Here is a 20,118-nt window from a genome sequence, read left to right as displayed (position 1 = left end):
TTAACTTAGCATAATGCATTCTTTATTTCAAAATTTTCATTGTTATTTCAAAAGACAACTAGTGAGTGTATATATATATGGTTTCTTTGATCATTCAATAAATAACAGCTGTAAAATACACAGAACGTCATGATTTCAATATATTTAGGAGAAAATGCTATCGTCTTTCATACCAAGGACAACACTGTATTGACGCTAAAATAAAATAAGTTGTCCTTGTTTTTAAAAAATAACAATAAGATGCACAGATAGCAATAATATACATTTATTTCTGAGCAAATACACATCACATAAGAGTGAGCTAAATTAGAGGGACCAGCTTTTGCCTCGTCTCCTGAAGACCAAAACAATGCAAACCGGCTGATGTGTTCACTCGGATGGCATTTTTTATTACACGATAAAATTAATTATATGATGAAACGAACAAGAGGTCACACTTTCCCTGATGGACATAGCAGATGTGTTGAGATTGCACAGAGCCACACAAACGACTACTTAACCAGCTTACATATTTATAAAACTGGCAGAGAATCCCTCCTCCAGTTTCTCCCGTCCTCCCAGGAAAACAAATGTGCCTAAAGCCACAGCAAGTAATAAAACACATTTGGCAAGGATAAGGCTTAAAAGTACACAGTCATCCTCCTTGTTTTTTCCACAAAAGATAATGTTGAAAAGTCGACTCCACGGCAAGGGGAGCATGGCAAGGATACAGAGCTTGAATGTCATCACAGAATCAGCCACCCACTCCCTTCCATTCCTCGTGGTCCTGCTGCTCCATCACATGGGAGTGCCTTAGTCAGCCGTGTGCGCAGGGGCTCATACTAAGGGTTGTGGAACCGGCATGGGGGCCAGCCCCCGCTCAGTGCGTTTCTTCGTGCCTGGTGGCGAGCTCTCCTCTGGGGGTGGAGGCGCGGGATGAGTTCCGGTCAGTGCTCTCGGAACCGGACGTGTGGTTCTGCAGGTCCGAGCCTACGCTGGAGGTGACTGTGGACGAGGAAGTGGAAGAAGAGCGCGTCTTCTCCTTAAAGTCCGTGATGATGACCGTCACGTTGCCGACAGTGATGGCCAACTGCTGAGCACTGCTTCTGTCAATGTTCTTCAGCTTGGGTCTGATGCACATGGGAAGAACAAGAGGACAAGTAAAGAAAAGTCCATGCATATCTGAAGTAAGACATGCAAAACATTGGTACCCCCATTGGAGCAAAAAGAACAAGAGTTATACATCCTTATGGTGGCATCACCTCCCATCGTTTGTGAACATGTTCTTCGTTATTTGGTCTAAAGAAGGTTTGGGAAAATCTGCGACAAATTTCCCAACTAAACTTTGGGTTTTGAAGTGAATGAAAATGTGCTGGAGATATGTCTGGAAACAGTTCATGTCAGTGAAGCAGAGCCCTGCTTGATTGTCATCAGAGTCATTACACCCATGTTCAGGGGGAGGTGGGTGGATGGGGGTCCACAGCAAATAAATGATAACATAAATCAACATGATTACTAATGGGGGACCTACCGGGAGAGGAGACGGTTGTTATTCTTCTTTGCCGCTGACTTCCCCGATTTCACACTATTCTTCTCACTTGGTATGCCTTTCTTATTTAACCTGGGTCTAGATGTGGAGATACAAATTGGGAGAGGGAGAGACTTTGAAATGAGAACACCTGGGGCAAAACCATTTTATAGATTCAAACACATCCAAAATATATTTTCTATGGCCCCTGGCCAGTTAGTACTTGATTGATATAACTCTAGAGTTTCATTGCCTTTTTTATGCCATTATTTTTACATAGTCAGTGAAAGGAAAGTGAGTTTAGCTGTCAATATTTCTATTTGTTCATAGCAGTGCTAACAGCTTTATCAGTCTGCATACTTCTCTTTAGAATGGCTTGGTACTAGTTTAAACAAGCTTTCTGCTTTTTCTTTTGAAGAAGTGATTAATAAGCACATACTTTGTTTTTTTGGCTGTGGGCTTTTTGATGAGCACAGGGGCCCCCTTCACGGCATCGCTGTGCTTGGCAGGCTCCTTTTCCACCTTGTCCTTTTCGGTCTTGTCCTTCTTGAGCGGATCCCTGACCAGACACGCTCTCTCAGGCTCCTGCTCTGGCACCTCTGATCCGGCTGAGCTCCGCCGCTCCGGGTGCAGTGTGTGGGCCTTGTTGGGCCGCACCTTCTCCAGTCCTACCGGGATGGGGCTCTCCCTGTCAGGCCAAGCTCGCTCCGGCAGCTGTCTGTCCCGCTCCGGGAGCTGTCTGTCCCGCTCCGGGAGCTGTCTGTCCCGCTCCGGCTGCTGTCTGTCCCGCTCCGGGAGCTGTCTGTCCCGCTCCGGCAGCTGTCTGTCCCGCTCCGGCAGCTGTCTGTCCCGCTCCGGCAGCTGTCTGTCCCGCTCCGGCTGCTGTCTGTCCCGCTCCGGCTGCTGTCTGTCCCGCTCCGGCAGCTGTCTGTCTCGCTCCGGCTGCTGTCTGTCCCGCTCCGGCAGCTGTCTGTCCTGCTCCGCACGACCCCTGGCCACCTCCCTACCCCGCTCCAGCCCAAGGTGCTCCAGCCTCCGCTCCCTGTCCGCAAGCTCCTCCATGCGATGGGGGCGCTCAGCAGTGTCACTGTCCGGGTGGATGCTGCTGAGGCGGTCTGAGTCAGAGTGGTCCGTGTCCAGGTGCTCGTCGTCATGCAGGTCAAGATCGTGTCGGTCCCGGTCTGTCCGCTCCCTCCTCTCCTTTTTGGGTGGCGGAGGTGTGGCGAACTGCTGAGCCACCTGCTGGGCCACAAGCTGTGAATTTATCCTGGGTTTTCTGGAGGAACCACAGTCAGAAAGAGGGAAAGAAAGAAGGTGTCAGACGTAATAACTCCACACATCGTCATTTTCGCATGTTAAAGACACCAGACACCAGCCATGTCTGACACCTCCTTCAGAAGATTACTCACTGGAGTCACACTTTACAAAACCCTGTTCAGTTCTCCCAATTCCAATACAGTGAAGGAGAGCGCAACCTTGCCAAAACCTTACATACCTCTAACAATAAAAAAAGAATGAGCAGAGAAGGCCTGATTTCCAGCCATTCAAAACTAATTGAATCATTCCAAATGCACTACCAGGCAGAACAGAACTAGGAGCGGGTGTAGTGAGCCACTGCTCTGGCAGCAAACGCAACCCACTTCTGAGAGCAACTTCAAGTTCCTCTGGGTTTAATATCCCAAAAAGAGGTGGGTAAGACTGGCAGGTCTCAGAAATGCTCCAATTTCATTAATCATGTCCGTTCCTAAATTAATCACTGGCTGGAACTATGCAATGGGCAGCACCTAATCAGTGCTGACAAACTCATTAACAATCGCCCTTTTCCACTAATGATACTTAATGGCCTATTTTACTTCCTGATTGTTGGCCACAATGTGTTTTGGATGGGGGGTAAAAAAATAAATCAGAGAAAGACGGAAGGAAAAGGGCAGAGAAAAAAGGGAGACAGACATAATTTGAGAGCTGCGTTACCACGAGAGATCTACCAGCTGATCTAAGCAGCAGCTGGCCCTCCCACTCCTGTCGGGTGAGTGAGGCTTTGGCCTGGACACACTGCAGCACTTCATACTATCTCTCACTTGCAGTTTACGTGTGGGGTGCACCGGTTGTTTCTCACATGTCAACTAAAGCCTAATTTATGGTCGGCCTTTTACGCAGACACGCAAGACCCCCTCGCCGCGGCTTGTTTGCACCTCCCAAATTTTTTAACTATCCGACGAGGCGACGCAAGCTGCACGCAGACCGCAGGGTTGTGATTGGTCCAACCCATCGCTGTTTACCTTGTGGGTAGTAGCATGCTAACATTAGACAGCTGACACCTCACAAATCCCCTCAGATATATTTTTCAGTTACAATAAAGGGTTTTTTACATTGCAGTGTCTATTTCTCGGTAACTTTAAAAAAATGTAAGCAAAAAAAAGTTTTATGTACAAATACGACCATCTACGGAGTTTGGTCCGCCATCTTTGTTTTTTAATTGATTTGACACCCACCAACCGACGGAGAACTATAAATGTTAACGAGTCCGTCAAAGCAACTGCGCAGTAACGCAGTCGTAGAAGCATAACGCCACCTTTACCCATCAATCAAAGTCCACCACGGCAACTAGTGGAAAATAGACATATTGACATAGTGATTGATAATCTCTACCCAAGTGTAAAGGCTATTGTATGTATGTATGTAAATACAAAGACAAGCGACCTGTAATCAATAGAAGTAGAAATGCACATTGCAATTACGTAAGTCATCTGTTAGCTCATTTAAATTGCCCATGTGTGAAGGAGGACTCCACTCCCCCTTGTTCCTTTAACCTTGGGGGTCACGAAGGCGAAGAGGTCACCAAGGGTAAGTGAGCTAATTAGAGAGCTCCTGTTAAATTTAGGCTACATCCATTACAGTCACCACTGGGGCGGCCTCAGTTTCAGCTGTCCCTTTCTCCCTCCGCATAATGACAAATAGCCAAAGAGATAGCTGGATCACCCAATTATAGCCGAAACACAGGGTGTCTCTCAGTTAAGAGAATTTCAGTGTCATTTCAATTTAATTTAGATAATTTATTTAAAAACACCTCTGACTGATGTGGTACAATAGAAAGACTTCATGGGGAACAGTTTATGTCATGGCACATTTGGTGGTTATTTGGACAACCAAACTAGGAGGCTGACTGACTAGTGCAGAGGCTTCACCATTATTATGTTCAAGCAGTGGCGTTTAAAAAAAAAAAAAGACACCATCTCACATTCTTGACTTTGACTGTAAAGGTGACCGCATTCTCTCTGGGAACGTTTTAATTGCATTCCAGCAAAAACGGGCTGAATCGCTATTTTCTCTCCACATCTCCGACACAGACAGCCTTTCTTCACTCCACATTCTTTTATTCCATCCAAAAGTGAAATGTTTCTGATTGGCCTTTTTTTCCACACAAGCACTACAGCTGTGACCTTAAACTGTGAGCTCATTTCCTTTACCCTGCATCACTACCAAACAGACAAATACACATCTCCTGCAGGCATGGCAAGTGTCTCAGCGCGCGCACGCACGCACGCAAGCAAGCACACACACTTCAACAAAACTGTAGGCTATTACAGTGTTAAGAACATGTTGGTTTTAACGTAGAGGTCGTCCACACGACGATAGTGTTTTGAAAACAATGTTTTTCCTTTGCGTTTTCAAAAAGATTGGCATCCACATGACGTTTTGAGAGTTCATCCGCGTCCACACGTAATCACAACAAAGAGTGAACACGCACAACTAAACAAGATTACTTCCAAAGCAGTGCCTCTACAAGACGAGATCAGTCCTATAAATCGTTTATTTTTCAATATCGGCAAAACATGGTTTGGGCAAACAGAATTTCTCCAGTGAAGTGAACCTACCCAGTTAAATTTGCTAGTATTTAGCGTCACTTTATATGAAACAAACACAGAAAAGGCTTTGGCCACCGATGTTTTACGACAGATTGCATCCTCCTTGTAGAAATACAACAAATTGGCAACCATGATGTGTCTGACATTTAAGGGCACAGCTCAACCTTCAGGGAGAACGAAAGGTGATTGGATAAAGTTGGGGCTGTGTCGTCAGTTTTCACCTGTCCACAAGGCGACGTAAGCGTTTTCAAGTCTCCACTCTGAAACCTGCTTTCAAAAATATGCGTTTTCAGGCCCCGAAAACTCAGCTGTCGTGTGGACAAAAGGCCAAAACCTCTCCATTTTCGCAAAAATTCTGTTTTCACCATATTCGTGTGGACGCCACCTAATATAGTTACACACATTACACTAACAACAGCATACTTATACCAGTGTTGGCTAGAGTTAATACTACATTCCTTTTATTCATCTAATAATTTATTCATTCATTCAGTTTCAGGGCTTGAGTCGTGCTCAAAGGATATTTTTGGGTTGTATGACTCCGCATTGTGATCATAAAATTCAACATGACTCAGGATTTCATCACTGTAGTCCTCCCACTTCCACCAGTGAAGCTCACGACCACATACTGAGCAGTGATTTATAACAATCAAACCAGTCTTATGGAAGAGACTTGATTAAATCTCAAAACTGATGCACAGATCAAAAGGCTTTCAGAGAACCCAAAATGTTCTCTCAGAACTTTTGTGTTGAGTCTGAAGATGTTGTCACACTTGGACTACTAAATGTAATTTATATATTTAGTACAGACTCTTGTACATGACATACAATCACTTCTAAAATTAGATTATGGGACAAAATGTTTCCATTATAGAGTATAATGTATGTTCTTCATTCTTTTCATGTGTACTACTTTCATGTAGCCAATTAAAGAACCATGTGCCGTCAAGACAGTCTGGAATTTCAGCCATCACTGGACACAAGTACTAATCCAGTTCCATCTATGTGATTTGAATTCCAATTGTGATGCCATTTAGACCTGAAGACATCTAGGCCTATCCAAGAACTTTGGGAACAGATTACTAGTTTAGTTAGGCCTAGTAGCTAGTATGCTATTTCAATTCAGTTGGATGCTTATGCTACAATTAAATGATGGATTGGGTGATTAACTGTAGTTATTATAAACTATGCGGAAATATGACAATTCCACATCAGGCAAATCAAGTGGAGTCCGCAAGGCTGTGAATTCAGGTTATTGTCCATGCAGGCTCATCAACAAGTCAAAATATTACACCAAATAATCTGTTGCTGATAGGTGTAACCAAGCAACCGGCTGAAAATGTACGGTAAAATGTCAAGGTCTGGCAACAATTTAAAAGAGGACACCGGCTTCTCTCTTACCTTGTGGATGTGCCTTTACGTACATCACACATACTGCACTTAAACGCCTCGGCACTATTTTTGAAGGTGCAGACGCTACAGTCCCAAAATCCGTCGTCAGCCGAGGGCTTGGCGTGTCTTTTTGGCCTGAGGAATTCGACACAATAGGCATCAGTTCATTTGAACACCAAATTGATTAATGAAATGGCAGGCTATTATTCTAACGCAGGAGAAAACACAAGAGTAACCCAAACCATTCATAAAAGCAGCCAGAACCTAAATTGTTGGCTGAAGACCGGAGCAATAATTGGTCTATCGATTAGTGGCCATGCGTACTAACTAGGCTATTCTAGCGTTCGTTGTCTGTCGGATTGTAGAAGACGATATGACACTTTCAGTAAAGTAGCCTACGAAACGAATTTAAAGGGAACCAGGCGTACCGTGCGAATTTCCCTTTGTCTAAAACGAATAGCCCTTCTACTGCTGAGGTAACGTTAGCCTACTGAGTCCGCCATAGCTGAAGCCTAGCCTACTGTTTGAGATTAACTCCCAACAAGCAAAGATATAACAGTCTAGAACCAACCAACCTTTATCGTTACATATAAACCACAAACGACGATGGTCAGCACTGAACGATACGAAAAGATTTGGTACCTGGTTGGGCTTTTCTTGTCGCCCATAGTGGAAAAGCTGTCTTCCAGCGGTGGGGGTACAGTGATTTACGGTGTAGTGTCCGTGCGATACCGCTACTGCTGCTGAACGCAGACTTGCACTCGGTGACCGACTAGGGGCAAGGCATCTCTTGGTCACATGACCACTCATTCACCCAATCACATTATTACATGAATTAAAAGTCCAGAAATTGCGGATATCGAGGTAGGACACGAATAAAAGACTGTAACGCTACAGGCTTCCCCACTTTTGATGTAGGCTATGTCATTCTGACCAGTTGACAAAGAAGACCGTGCCATGTAAAATAATGTATTTACAGTGATAATCATCGTAGTGTTGTTGCAGACGATGATGACAGCTGCATTGCTGATGCTACGTTTGCTCTTAAAGGCTAAGGTTAGGTCTAGGTTGTCACACACATTTCTAAAAGGTTGTCACAAATTTCTAAAAGGTTGTCACAAATGTCTAAAAGGTTGTCAAGGATAATGACCGCCACTGGTGTCATGGTTATGAAAAACATCCATGGACATCAGACATTTTGGGATAGCTTGCTGCATTAATACATTTTTCCTGTTTTCTTTGGGGAATTCCCCCCCTGTGCTTTCAAGTTTAGTTTATGTAGTCATACTATCTGTGAGTTTGGACACAATTGTAACACATTTTCTGTTGTTCTTTATTAGCTAGGTAGGCACATAGATGTTCCAGCATCATCTAACACTTGACCGGAAGTTAATTTGGATAACTGTGATATTTCATCCTTGAGCAATCCTTTTAGGTGAGTGCTAGTTTATGTCACTGGCTCAATATTTCATTTATTACACATCCTTGTCCATCAATCCACACATATCCTGTATAATTATGTAGACACAGTTAGGATGATGCTCTGGTATGTAGACCATCAGGACACTAGACTTCTAAATAGGGAGAGTCACTAGAAACTGAATATGGAAGAGCACAAAAGTAAACATTCTTCTACATATCTTCTATGTATATATCTGTCTACAAACAAGTAATTTATTTAATGACAAGGCACATTTATCCATTGGGCAGTTGGTTGATTTTAATATAAGCAACACCAATGTCATACAGTTGAACACTCTCTGAGCACATGCACATAGGCATTAATTTAGTATCATAACATTTTCAAAAAGAACAGATTATACAACAATAATCTTCACATAGTCGGTTCTAGTACTAGTTCTAGTTGTCTCATTTCCGAGTTTTAATTTTGAATGGGACATCTACAGGGGTTAACAATGAAAATGGTATGGGTTTTACTGTACAGAACAAACAACAGAAAAGTAGTTATACCATGCTTATGCCTGGTGCTAAAATAGTGTAGAAGAGTCTAGCAATGGCATTGCACGCAATGCCCGGCATGCCAGGCAAAATGTTTCCCTAGACTCCTGAATTTCTTATTTGTGTCGCCATATATGTGTTGGCCTTTGATGGTTTCTTGGAGAGGTTTGTAAGTCAGTTAAAACAGCTCCTGTGGAAAAAATGCGGATTCAGTGTTTTTCAAAAACTCCTCTATTCAAGTTGTGGTGTATCTCATTCAATTGTGGATTATTAAACTTGAAATACAGTACCTGTTCCAGGTCTTTCGCCTCCTCTTCCAGGTCAAAGGCCAGCTCTATCCTGACTCTCTCCATCTAAAACCCCAACAAACAAACAACATAGTCAATGATATTATGTTCACACCTATTGATGTCTTCAGAGTGCATACATTTATTAACTTTTCCAAGGTGGGAAATAATAGTATGATCCATGGAATGCACACATCTGCCTGAATTCTCTGAGGTTTAATAAATGCTCCGACCTGTCTGTATTGGCCTTTATTTTTTAAATAAGAGAAGGCCATTTTGAATTTCACCAATTCAAACACATCAGTAGTTCCTGCTCATGATTATTGCCAAGGTGGCTTACTCTCGATCAGTCAACTATGGTACAAGAAGTAACATAATATTCATGGAATTACTTTTTCATTTAATTTCTTCGTAGGTTTTCCACATTGAAATGATACTCTGCCATTCAATCAGAATTTCTGAATTTTGGTATATATTCAGAATGCCTTCGATTTATATTTGCTAAAATGATTGTGGTAACAGATCAGGGGCGGTTTTTCCTACAGGCGGTATAGGCGGTCGCCTAGGGCGCCACTCAGAGGGGGGCGCAAAAAACTGCGCCCAGCAAAAAAAGAAAAAAAGAATTGTGGTTTTTTTTTTGCGCCCCCTTCTATATCTCCAACCAATATTTTGACATAAAAAAAAAATTCTAACATTAGGGTAAAATGAGCCAAAAATCGAAAACGGAAGGGGTACGTACGTCCTTGTTGTTGTCAGAACATGCAAGCACAGTGAGGCGTTTGGTTAGAGTGTGTGTGTGTTCAAGAAACTTTGAAGAACAAAATAATGAAGAGGCAAAAGCCATCCGGGGCGCAATTTAGGAAGAAAAGAAAGGAAGAAGAAAAGAAACGTGCCAAGGAGAAAGGTAAATCTTTAAATCCTGTTCTAGCCTAGAATGAATTCCAGATAAGAAAACGTTCAGGAATGCGTGAATTGCCCGCGGCACTTTAGTGGAGTTAAGAAAAGATGTACCTTATCATTGAACGTTTTCCTACTCCCTGTCACATAGTTCTTTAATGATTTTACAGAGGCGGGTATATCAAAAATGATGTCCATTTATTCTACATTATACAAAAAAAGACATGATTAAAATAGGGGCGCACATATAAAGCCAATAGCCAGTGCAACAACACTACACATATCTTACTCGTTGCATAGCACACCCATTAAGGAAGCCAAACACGGCAACTTGTCAATAAGTGAGGAATACTGGTAAAAATCCAAGTGTTGTCAACTTTAGCGAATGGTTTGTATGTAATCTTGCTAGTTAGCTAACGCTAGCTAGCCAGTGACTTGTGACGTTCCTTGTTATTGCCATTCAGTCGAAACATCAGTTCAAGTTCAGCTGTACCGCAATTTGCGTCATTTTGCGTCATAAAAATTTGAGTAATCAAATTTGGAAAGCTTTAGTTTTGGTGGAGCGAGCTAGCCAGTTTAATTAGACATGATTCAACTAATCAAGAGCTATGCATCTTGGGATAAAAAAATGTCAGGCTGTCCAAATACACCAAAATGCATAATAACTACATAATAGCTACATTTAACAAATGATGATAATACATACTTTTGTTATATCATTTTAGATTCACTTTTAGAAGACTAAGAAAACATTATTTGCAGGCGATTGGGAAGATGACGTGGAGGTGTGTGTGTGTCCATAAACAGTTCAACAGGGGGCGTGGCCGGAGCGTAGTCCAGCACAGGCGTGACATTTTCTCAGTGATTTGTTCTTGAATTAATGTTTGTTCATTGTCGCGATCGTTGTTGTGTTTATGTGAAAGAAATGCAGTCTTACAGGGCAAAATAGCGTTTGAAAGTTGCAATTCCGTTTTCGTGGGGAAAACAAAATATTTTTTATTTGGGGGGGGGGGGGGGGGGGGGGGGGGGGCGCCAGGAGTGAAGCTCGCCTAGAGCGCCAAATGTGCTAGGGCCGCCCCTGTAACAGATAGTTGATTTGATACCAAGTGAGATCCTTGTAAAATGGTAAATGACTTTAAAGGTTGACTTGCCTTCTCTGAGGCACTTAGAGTGGTCAACCTCTGCTGTGCACAGAGGATGGCATCATGCACAGAGAGAAAGAGGTGGCTGCGTTTGATACTGCCGTCCTCAAACACTCCACCTGTCTCCAGCTCTTCATACACCTGAGCTACAGGAACAAACACACACACACACACACACACTTTCCAGATCTGCTACCTGCTATAAAACTGATAGTTTCAGAAAAAATAGAACCTTCAAAATAAGACCATTTCAAAAGGCATTTCAAAAGGCATTTCAAAAGGCATTTCAAAAGGCGAAGTGCTTAGGCTATTCACAAGCACAAATTGATTGGAGATCTCTTCTTCAAACATTAGCTTTTACTGTAAGTGCATAAACATATTAGCATGACAAAAGTGGGACAGTTTATTTTACAAAACAGTTTAAATTGTGTATGTTTTCTTATGTTACAAAATCTCCCACTGGCTAAATTATTACCTTGGGTATAAATTTGTACGAAAACAGTGCTTACCTTGTACATTGGCCAGGTAAAAGCTGATGCCCAACATCTCATAACTATTATTCATCTGCAAATCAAAGAAGAAACCTTGCATTAGCTGCACTCAATGGTTTAGCAGCAGTTTGAGTCTGATTCTTGGCCTTCTAGAGTGACATTTATATACATGATGTGTGTTTGTAGTAGCATCCATAGCATCATCCCTCACTGCTTGAGTCAGGAGAGTTAGTTTTGAGTTTTTACTAAAAGGCTGAACCGGTTCAGTCAATCAGAGCTATGACAGTAACTTCCACCTTGGTAAGGACTTTGATTCCCATCAGGTCGATGAAGCAGACACCTGCCAGGTCCAGGATGAGTGTGTGGAAGGGCACGGGATATGTTTCCATGGTGAAGGGAGAAGGGAGATGAGAGTCGTTCTGCTGGTCAGTCTGGTCTGTGTCATTACAGTGGAAGTTTACATAGCTGGTGGGCATGGACTGCTGGTTGCTGACATTATCTGTCTGAAAGTCTTGTTGCAGCTGGAGCTGTGATGTAGTCTACATGAAATTGAGAAGATCAGGGTTTCATGATTTATTTCATGTTTCAATATGACCAGTTTAGAGGTGGGCTATTTACGGCCATAACATGCAAGAAAAAAAAATCAGATGCATAGCAAAAACACTGAACTTTCATGTCAAGTGCTTCTAATAGTCATGTTTTTAGGTACACTCTGGCCACCGACTGTGAACCCAAGCCCTTCACCTGAGGTTTCATGAACATGAGGGAGCTCACAGTTTTTCTCCTCTGCGCGGTGTTACCCTGTAGTTGTATCTCTTTCTGCTGCTTCTTCAGGAACTTCTTTCTGGCAAGGAGAAGCTTGCCTGGGTCTAGTCCGGTCTAAAGTCACAGCACACACATGTAAATAAAGAATCTAACTATACATATTATATATGGTATATATAAGAACCCTGGACAAAAACAGATGAAACACAATTAGTGCCTGTTTGCAGTACCTTTTTGATGACCTTTCGACGGAATATATCAGCATTGGCAAAATAAAGAGGAGAGCAGTAGCTAACTATTTTCACTCCAGACAGAGACTTGACCTGCAGAAACATGATGACATAATGACCATGACTGAAATCTGGAATATTAGTAATAAGAACAAATCAGACCTGTTTTCATTAAGGCTTTGGAGTGCATGACAAACCAAGACATCTTACTTTACTATAAACTTTGGGGTTTTTGTAGAGGTCTGTATCCAATATTTGAGCCACCTCTGAACCATTCCGACTGGAGTGAATAAAAAATAACATGTTGATGAGGCCATGAGAAATAACTGCTGGGCTTGCAAAAGCTCATATTGTGTTAGACATTTAAGGGTTTGAGAAGGCCCACAGACTTAGATAATAAAACCCCTTGCCCGAAAGAATTTGCAAGTAAGCATTTACCTATTTTTTCTAAAGTTAATTTTCAATTAATTTATTTTCAATCCATATCATTACACTGTAAACAATAATGCGTAACAATCATGAAAGTGCCAAGAGCAACAAAATCTGTGTGCCAATAAATATTTACTTCCCTCCCAACTCACTTACAACTGAGTCTGAAAGATCACCACCAGGATAGAGAAACCAACTCCAATGGCCACGCCATATGGTAAGCTCAGGAAGAATGTTGCCAAGAAAGACACAATCCATACACACTGCAAGAGACAGACAGGAAGGTTACATATTATATATATTATATTATTATATGATATTTCCTGGTCTACTTTGACTGCTGTTTGTAGCTAAACTCAAACTGATTTATGAATATTTCATGAAACAAAGGAGAAGCTTCAGGTAGGGGGACACAACTTGGCAGATATCCAGCGCCTTCTAATCTAATGACAGACCACAAATCAGAATAAGCTACTTCTAGACAAATGCTGATTTTCAGACGGGGGCAAATACAGGTGATTAACCACAATTTGGTTTCTATTCTCGCATCACGAAGTATCCATTTTTGCCCAAAGTAGAATGCTTTCTTCACACAGTCCAGCAGTTAGTAATTTCCTTGTTTTCAAACGAACTTAGTGTGACTCACACACTCTAGCTTGCTCTTCTTCCACAGGTAAAAGGGATCAGACAGTTGCAGCAGTGTGTTCTTCAGATTGACTGCGATTAGGGCTCCAAGAACAGACTGAAAGAGTGTAGAAATAAACGAACACCCTTAACAATGATCAATTTTCACAACATGGCATAATGAAACTTTTATTCCAAATTCTCACACAGATTTAAATAGAGTTTGTTTTTCTATTTGAATAGTGGCAAGGATCAGATTCAGTATAGGTACTCACTTTGGGCAGAGGCTTGAGGAAGGCACCCAAAGCCAGCATGGTAATCATGACCACCAGCATAACACACAGGCTTGCAAACTGGGTGTTAAGACACAACTTAGATCATTATGTAATACTGAATCTGTATCTCCTTATTAATGGCACTGTAGTAGCACTATCATTACATTACATCATTGTTTTGGATGTGATATTATGCTTCATTGTTTTGGATGTGATATTCACTGACCTGGGAGGAACCCCCTGCACTGTCCACTGCCAAGGTAACAGACAGGGCGCAGCAGATCACATGGATCTTAAAAAAGGAGCCTAGGAAGTTACTGCAGCCGATAGCAAGCATCTCCTGCAGAGAGAAGCAGGCAGTGCTAGTAAATCCCTTTAAGATGAATCTGAAGGATACAAACATTTCACTGCACAGATATTTTAAAACTGTGGAGCAAGAACACATTTGTCTTGGCAAGGAGCTTTGTTTGCACCTGATTTGGGTCCACATCGTAGCCATGTTTAGCTCCAAGAGTTCTACCCATGGCCAGGTTGATGACATAACCCACGATGGCAAGAGAGAAAGCTGTGCTCAGCATCTCATCCCACTCCCAAACCTGGGGTAAGATGGGGTTTGGGAACCTATAAAATGAGTTGGAGATTTATCATTTACCATCTACAATCATCTTTCTGTCACAGCTGCAAAAAGTACGGGTAAACCCTTTGGCATAAACTTCAAATTGTATCCTTCAAACTGCCAAATGCTGTTACAGTGCATTTTACAAACCAGATTGTCCCTCACCCTAGGGGAAGCTCTCCCACTATGTCCATGTGATAGATTTCTGGTAGATCCAGGGGACCCGAGATAGCTGTGGCCACTACCACCTGAACAAAGGAAAGTCAACAAAAGTTCATGTCTGGACCTATAACAAGAGAGGGCGCTGTTGCCCTGATGTTGCATCTCAGTATAATCTGAACAGTAAATTAAAATCATCCTTTAAAATCATCTTTTAAAATCAGTTCACAGTCTCATTAGGCAGCATATCCATACGACGTATGTGACAATATAGGTATGCTTTGGTTCTGTCTTACCATAATGAAAATTCTCCTTTACTTACTACGATGATTTCTATGGGGATGGGGAAGGGGATTTTGTGGCGGTATCGGGCCCCCAGCTCCTTGACTATGATGAGCACCACACTACTGACCAGAGCGAAGACCAGTGATGCAATGTTAGTGTGAGGCAGGCCACGGCAAATGTCCACCAGAGTCTAGAACAAAATCAGCATTGTCCACTACACCCTGTGAAACAAGCTGAATATGTAGGAATGTGTGGCAGTCTCAGGGAAGGAAAGCCACACATGAGCAGACTCTCTCAATACTAAGAATGCATACTTTCATTTTGGCAGTTGGCCTTAACAGAACTCCAAGACTAAAGTAACACTAATACATAATGAATGAAGTTATTATGGAAGACACTGTAAGGATAAATTTAATAAAGACATGAATGAAAGGCATTCTTAAAATTCCCAAACTCAGTCCAAGTAATAGGTAAAAGATGGCTCACATATATAACAGCTAAAGGCCCACTGTAGGGAGGCACTTTGATACCGAAGATGTACTTCAGGACAGATATGAGGATCTGGAGGCCGGCTGCTGTCATGAAGCCTCGAATGAACGACTCGGATAGGTAGATGGCCACAAAACCAAATTGCATCAGGCCCAGTCCAATCTGTTATGTCAGTAGAGGAGGAATATAATGATTTTACTGTGGTACTTTAGTGAAAAGTCCCAGCAGAAACTATTACATGAAACCATACAAATATTGACTTTGTTCTTTTGAGATAACCCTTGCATTCTTCTTAGTGCCATTATCAAATTTGTGCTTTCCTAAAATGTGATTAAGGTCAAAGCAGTTTCAGGTTCATTTTAGACAACTCATTAGAACGTTCACTTTTAAACCAACACCACTGTAGAACTAGATCTAAACTGCTGCTACCTCCCACCACATAGATGCCAATCTAAAATCTAAGATTTGCTGTGTGGCAAATCTGAATCATAGCTTCCTGTAAGCACCTAATTCTGCCACACAGTGTTTGTTTGCTTTACTAGTTGCTAGTTTTGCTAGCATACCTGTATGATGGCTGTCAGACATGCTAGGGTCCCCGAGATGCCCAGCCGAACCTGGTTCATCCTCTCCTCATCTACCACTGTGGCATTGAGGGTGGCGTTGAAGTGGGTGAAGTCAGACTCTGGTGCCAGTCTAAGGCAGACCATACCTACCATGATGCTAAGTACAGCAAATGTACCTGGGTAGAGATAAGCCGTCATCAGAGGTTAACTGCATAAGTAGAAGACATGGGAAAACTCTCCACATGGAAGCACCAGAAGACAAAAACCTTTTGGGATCCTGTTTCATATTAAGACGTCTGTGGCACAGGGTTGAGTTCCCCTCTCACATATTTTCTTTGCAACTGACATGATAACCTTAAAGGTCAACACTCCATCTCAGCTCTCTGAAATGGTTTCATATATAGCACACTTCCAACCACAGGGAGGATGTTCTGTTCTGTTGAACTGATAAGTGCTTTCCCTCTGTACTCACAACCCTGCCATGCACGTCCACAATCTCATATGCTTTCACTGTGACAACAGTTTGTAAGAGTCTCTGTGCGTCTTTTCCCTGACATACCCGGTACCATTTGATGTGCTGTGCCCATGAAGAAATACGGAATGAGTGGGAAAAAGGAGGAGTAGAGGCCATTCACCGGAGGCAGGCTGGCTAGCAGGGCAAATGCCATACCTGGAGAGAGGACAGACAGAATAGATTACATGTCCACAATGTAACCACACAACAGATGCTTTTTATGAGATAGTCAGTTAATGTTGAGTGAGTTTCCACTCCATTTGAAGACAGACAGACATGATGCAATTCTTGTTAAGAGTGTATTTTTGCAGTCAAGCAAAGCATAATACAACACCACCACATTCATGCAATGCAGGAACAAATGATTGGTCACTTAAACCTGTTGGAATATTGGCGAATATATCCAGTGGTCATAAATGTGGAGACATGGTATGTGCCATTGAAAACTGCCTGAAGTACCATATTTGGTGAAAAAATGAAATGAATGTGTCCACATAGACTCAGCCAGACAAAGGCAATGTTAAGAAACACAGACGTGGCCTTCTGTGAGACAGTCGGTGCTCAAACAAAATCAGGTTGTGGACAGACCCTGTGGGACCTGGATAGTGCCGGCGCTAACACCACTGATGACGTCAGTCAGGAGGTTCTGTTTGATGTTGTACTTGGGCAGCCATCGCAGCACGGGCAGGTGACGGAACAGCAGGGCCTTCAAACGACCCCCAGAGCACCTGACTCATACACACACAGACACACATGCAGAATTACAGTTTAAACCACTATTCACTAAATTCTATATATGAACATATTTACAACACTGTTGTCCCAGATATCTAATTTTTGTTCTTCATTAACATGTATAATCTTCTATTTGAGTGAAAATGAAAAGATATGTTTAGAATAATCACTTATGACTATCTACATAAATAGTCTGTTACCTGAAGGCTTTCTTAACCTTGTCTCCAAAAGGAAAAGTCCTTGATTTCCTATTAAATGTTTCATCAAAGTCTGCCTGGGAGTATGCAGGTCTGTCAATCACATAGCGTGGGCGGTCCTCGTGCATGATTTCATACACATCTGAAGCCCAAAGAATGTGTTGAACTTACATGAAAAGGCATTGCGAAGTGGGAAATAGAATTGTATCATCATTTCCATTGTTTGCTTACTTTCAAAGACACTAATATATACATTACACCTTATAAAGCAGTACTGAAACTGTTTAGTAAAGGACAATCCTAGGAACAATGAAACTTTTGTCAAACTTGTTCCTGTGTCCATCACTGTGTCTTTGCTTTGACATTGAAAAGGAGCAGTTCCCTTATCTAACCTTGAGTTTAGTAGGCTTGTTCCACTGAGGAACTGATTAGAACAGTTAGACACACATGGCAATGCAGGACATCAGTATGGCTCACCTTGACTGTGAACACAATAACTTTCGGACTGCATTTAAAGACAGAAATACTAATGCCAAAGACTATAATAAATCTTATGTTATAAATAAAATAAAGGGTGTAACAAAATGTAGGGACCACTAAATCAAAAACTGACACAATGCAATACAACTTTGCATAAAGAAATATCAAAACCAAATATATCAAGTCACATGAAGAAAAAAAGGAATTGACATCAGAGAATTTTAAAGTGACCAATCAAAAGTACATCAGTGTACCACCAAATGTTAAACATGATACATAAACTTAATCTTAAACACGTATTTCAACCTAATGCACATATTCACCTTGCAACATCATGACCTATAGCAGAATATATGTATTTTAAATTCACATCCGCCTACCTGGATTGATTCCCCTTAGACTGTACTTTGTGTGCTGTATTGTACAGGTTTTCACTGTTTCTGGCCACCTGAATTGAAAAATTGTTTTTATAAAAACACTATCAACCAAGGGGAGGAGCTTAGGAGGGCTGTGTTTGCTTCATTGCCATTGAGGAATACAAGCTCAACTAGCGTCGTCGATCACAAAATGGCTCATTATTCAGTTGGAAAGGAAAGCACTTTCTAGTATGGAATGGTACACATGACAAAGTGTGATTGACATTCCATGCATAATGTCATTCCTTTCAATGTGAAAATCACGGAACAGTTTGAATATGAAACAAAGAATGTCTCTGAAGCTTTTGAAAACTAATAGAACCAGCTTTTAATGTCATCCATCAGTCATCATACATACACACATCCTCAGACACACTCCTTACAACCAATATTAAAACTGCATGTCTTTTTGCATTTGCTAATAATTTGCTTTGAGATAGTAGATGAAGACAACATTGACACAAAAGACTCTTTTTCAGTACTACATCTTGCTAAACCAATAAATACATTGACGTACAATAAAGCTGTGATACTATTACTGCCTATCACAATTTGTAAATAAACAGAGTGAGTACTTGTAAAGCTGATATTTTCAACTGGCCTCCAAAAATTCAACATATTCGGTCACACAGAACACACATTTAAGTAATGTAAATATGAATGTACTGCCATTTCAAGTCTGAACTTAATAGTGAATTTAACAAAAACAAAAAAATTCAAATATCATTGGATATATGGCATCAAGGTCATCTGTCAAGAAAACGTCCTTGTCTGTTTTGCACTTAGAAGAAAAGCAGGATGTAAGTCAGGTACCATTTTGCAAATTGCTTGGCTGCTTCAGACCCACATCGCTTTCTGGTGCACACACACTTCCACTGATCCTAATTGGACAATGACGTTTGACAGACAAGAACAGCCAGGCCTATAACCTGGACACCACTGGTCATTCAGCTATGTAGACATACTGATAGGTCAAACTTTGGCTAGTCATTTTCATCAACACACTGCTTGTTCTAGATAAAAGAAGCAGATGAAATTTAAATAATTCAAAGCAGCAATATACTGAATTCATAAAGTGTAGACTTTTTCTAGTGCAATATTCTTGTTGCTATGGAGACTTAAGTGTTGAGTATTTTAATAAATAAGAATATGAAATTGGCACTGCTTTGTTTGAATTTCGCTCTGTAAACTTCTGAGACGATTATCACGATGTCCAGACAAACAAATACTCATGATTTCACATATTTTGATGCACCGAGGAATTCCTTAGTGTCACTATCATGAAACAGTTGTCAAATGTTCTCATATCAGCTGAAGATTCACAAGGTTTGGTGACATAGTAGCAACCAGTGGTAACAGCAAAACACACGCAAACTAAAAAACAAATAAATCTCAAAGGGCAGGGATGTCCAAAAGATTAATGGGGCTGTCCTTGCCTTTGTTCTGTATCACTTAACACTAAGTCTGACTGGTCCTCTAAGTCACCAACTTCTTTCTCCTCTTAAGCAAGCCATTGACCTCCTTATTACTTGTTTCCCATTGCTTCTGTGGCATTCTGGCAGAGGAGGGGTAACTACTAGTAAACTGCAAGATCCCAGTGCATTTGCAACCGCTCCATACTTTTGCACTTTTCTATAAATCAGATTATGGCTTTTTTTGTGCATTTACAAAATTCCTGCAAAAGAGATGGCCTACACTGGAATGCATCTGGTCCCTAGGACAAAGGAAAAACAGGACTGGGCCAGATGAATACATATAGGTATGTGCTAAGTGCATGGTGCAACACTCCAACTCCAAGTC

At 41.6% G+C, this 20,118-nt stretch overlaps 2 protein-coding genes across 3 annotated transcripts; both read right to left on the bottom strand.

The window, feature by feature from the left end:
- rybpa (RING1 and YY1 binding protein a) lies at nucleotides 1–7,552 on the bottom strand. 2 transcript variants are annotated; one of them, XM_012834987.3, is made up of 5 exons: nucleotides 7,408–7,552; nucleotides 6,775–6,900; nucleotides 1,947–2,783; nucleotides 1,511–1,606; nucleotides 1–1,109 (listed from the first exon to the last, which is right to left on the bottom strand). In XM_012834987.3, exons 1-5 carry the CDS (start codon nucleotides 7,431–7,433, stop codon nucleotides 860–862), a joined length of 1,335 nt encoding a protein of 444 aa, XP_012690441.2. In that variant the 5' UTR covers nucleotides 7,434–7,552; the 3' UTR covers nucleotides 1–859. The 2 variants fall into 2 exon arrangements, with proteins under 2 accessions (XP_012690441.2, XP_012690442.2); XM_012834988.3 differs by lacking the exon at nucleotides 6,775–6,900 and having other exon boundaries at nucleotides 7,408–7,551.
- A 907-nt stretch (nucleotides 7,553–8,459) lies between these two features.
- LOC105906746 (solute carrier family 26 member 9) lies at nucleotides 8,460–20,022 on the bottom strand. Its single transcript, XM_031566108.1, has 19 exons — nucleotides 17,426–20,022; nucleotides 17,079–17,218; nucleotides 16,536–16,646; nucleotides 15,977–16,152; nucleotides 15,411–15,575; nucleotides 14,962–15,114; nucleotides 14,646–14,728; nucleotides 14,338–14,485; nucleotides 14,091–14,204; nucleotides 13,865–13,942; nucleotides 13,612–13,707; nucleotides 13,122–13,228; nucleotides 12,747–12,816; nucleotides 12,537–12,629; nucleotides 12,286–12,420; nucleotides 11,838–12,080; nucleotides 11,560–11,614; nucleotides 11,060–11,196; nucleotides 8,460–9,077 (listed from the first exon to the last, which is right to left on the bottom strand). The coding sequence occupies exons 1-19, from the start codon at nucleotides 17,548–17,550 to the stop codon at nucleotides 8,934–8,936; spliced, it is 2,373 nt and encodes a 790-aa protein (XP_031421968.1). The 5' UTR covers nucleotides 17,551–20,022; the 3' UTR covers nucleotides 8,460–8,933.
- Between the last annotated feature and the right edge of the window lie 96 nt (nucleotides 20,023–20,118).

Source organism: Clupea harengus, chromosome 4 (assembly GCF_900700415.2).
Source record: "Clupea harengus chromosome 4, Ch_v2.0.2, whole genome shotgun sequence".
In the NCBI taxonomy this organism is placed as follows: Eukaryota; Metazoa; Chordata; class Actinopteri; order Clupeiformes; family Clupeidae; genus Clupea; species Clupea harengus.
Note: the sequence above shows the minus strand (reverse complement) of the source record. Positions and strands in the feature narration are given on the sequence as shown.

Bases quoted from the DNA above. Each gene is read 5' to 3' on its own strand.
- rybpa (XM_012834987.3), bottom strand. From the start codon at position 7,433: ATGGGCGACAAGAAAAGCCCAACCAG. The intron at 6,901-7,407 runs GTACCAAATCTT...CGAATTCCTCAG, and splicing joins GACAAGAAAAGCCCAACCAG to GCCAAAAAGACACGCCAAGC. The intron at 1,110-1,510 runs GTAGGTCCCCCA...CATGTGCATCAG, and splicing joins AACAACCGTCTCCTCTCCCG to ACCCAAGCTGAAGAACATTG.
- LOC105906746 (XM_031566108.1), bottom strand. From the start codon at position 17,550: ATGCACGAGGACCGCCCACGCTATGTGATTGACAGACCTGCATACTCC. The intron at 12,081-12,285 runs GTGAAGGGCTTG...AATTTCATGTAG, and splicing joins TCATGTTCATGAAACCTCAG to ACTACATCACAGCTCCAGCT. The intron at 9,078-11,059 runs GCAAGTCAACCT...TTGGGGTTTTAG, and splicing joins CTCTAAGTGCCTCAGAGAAG to ATGGAGAGAGTCAGGATAGA.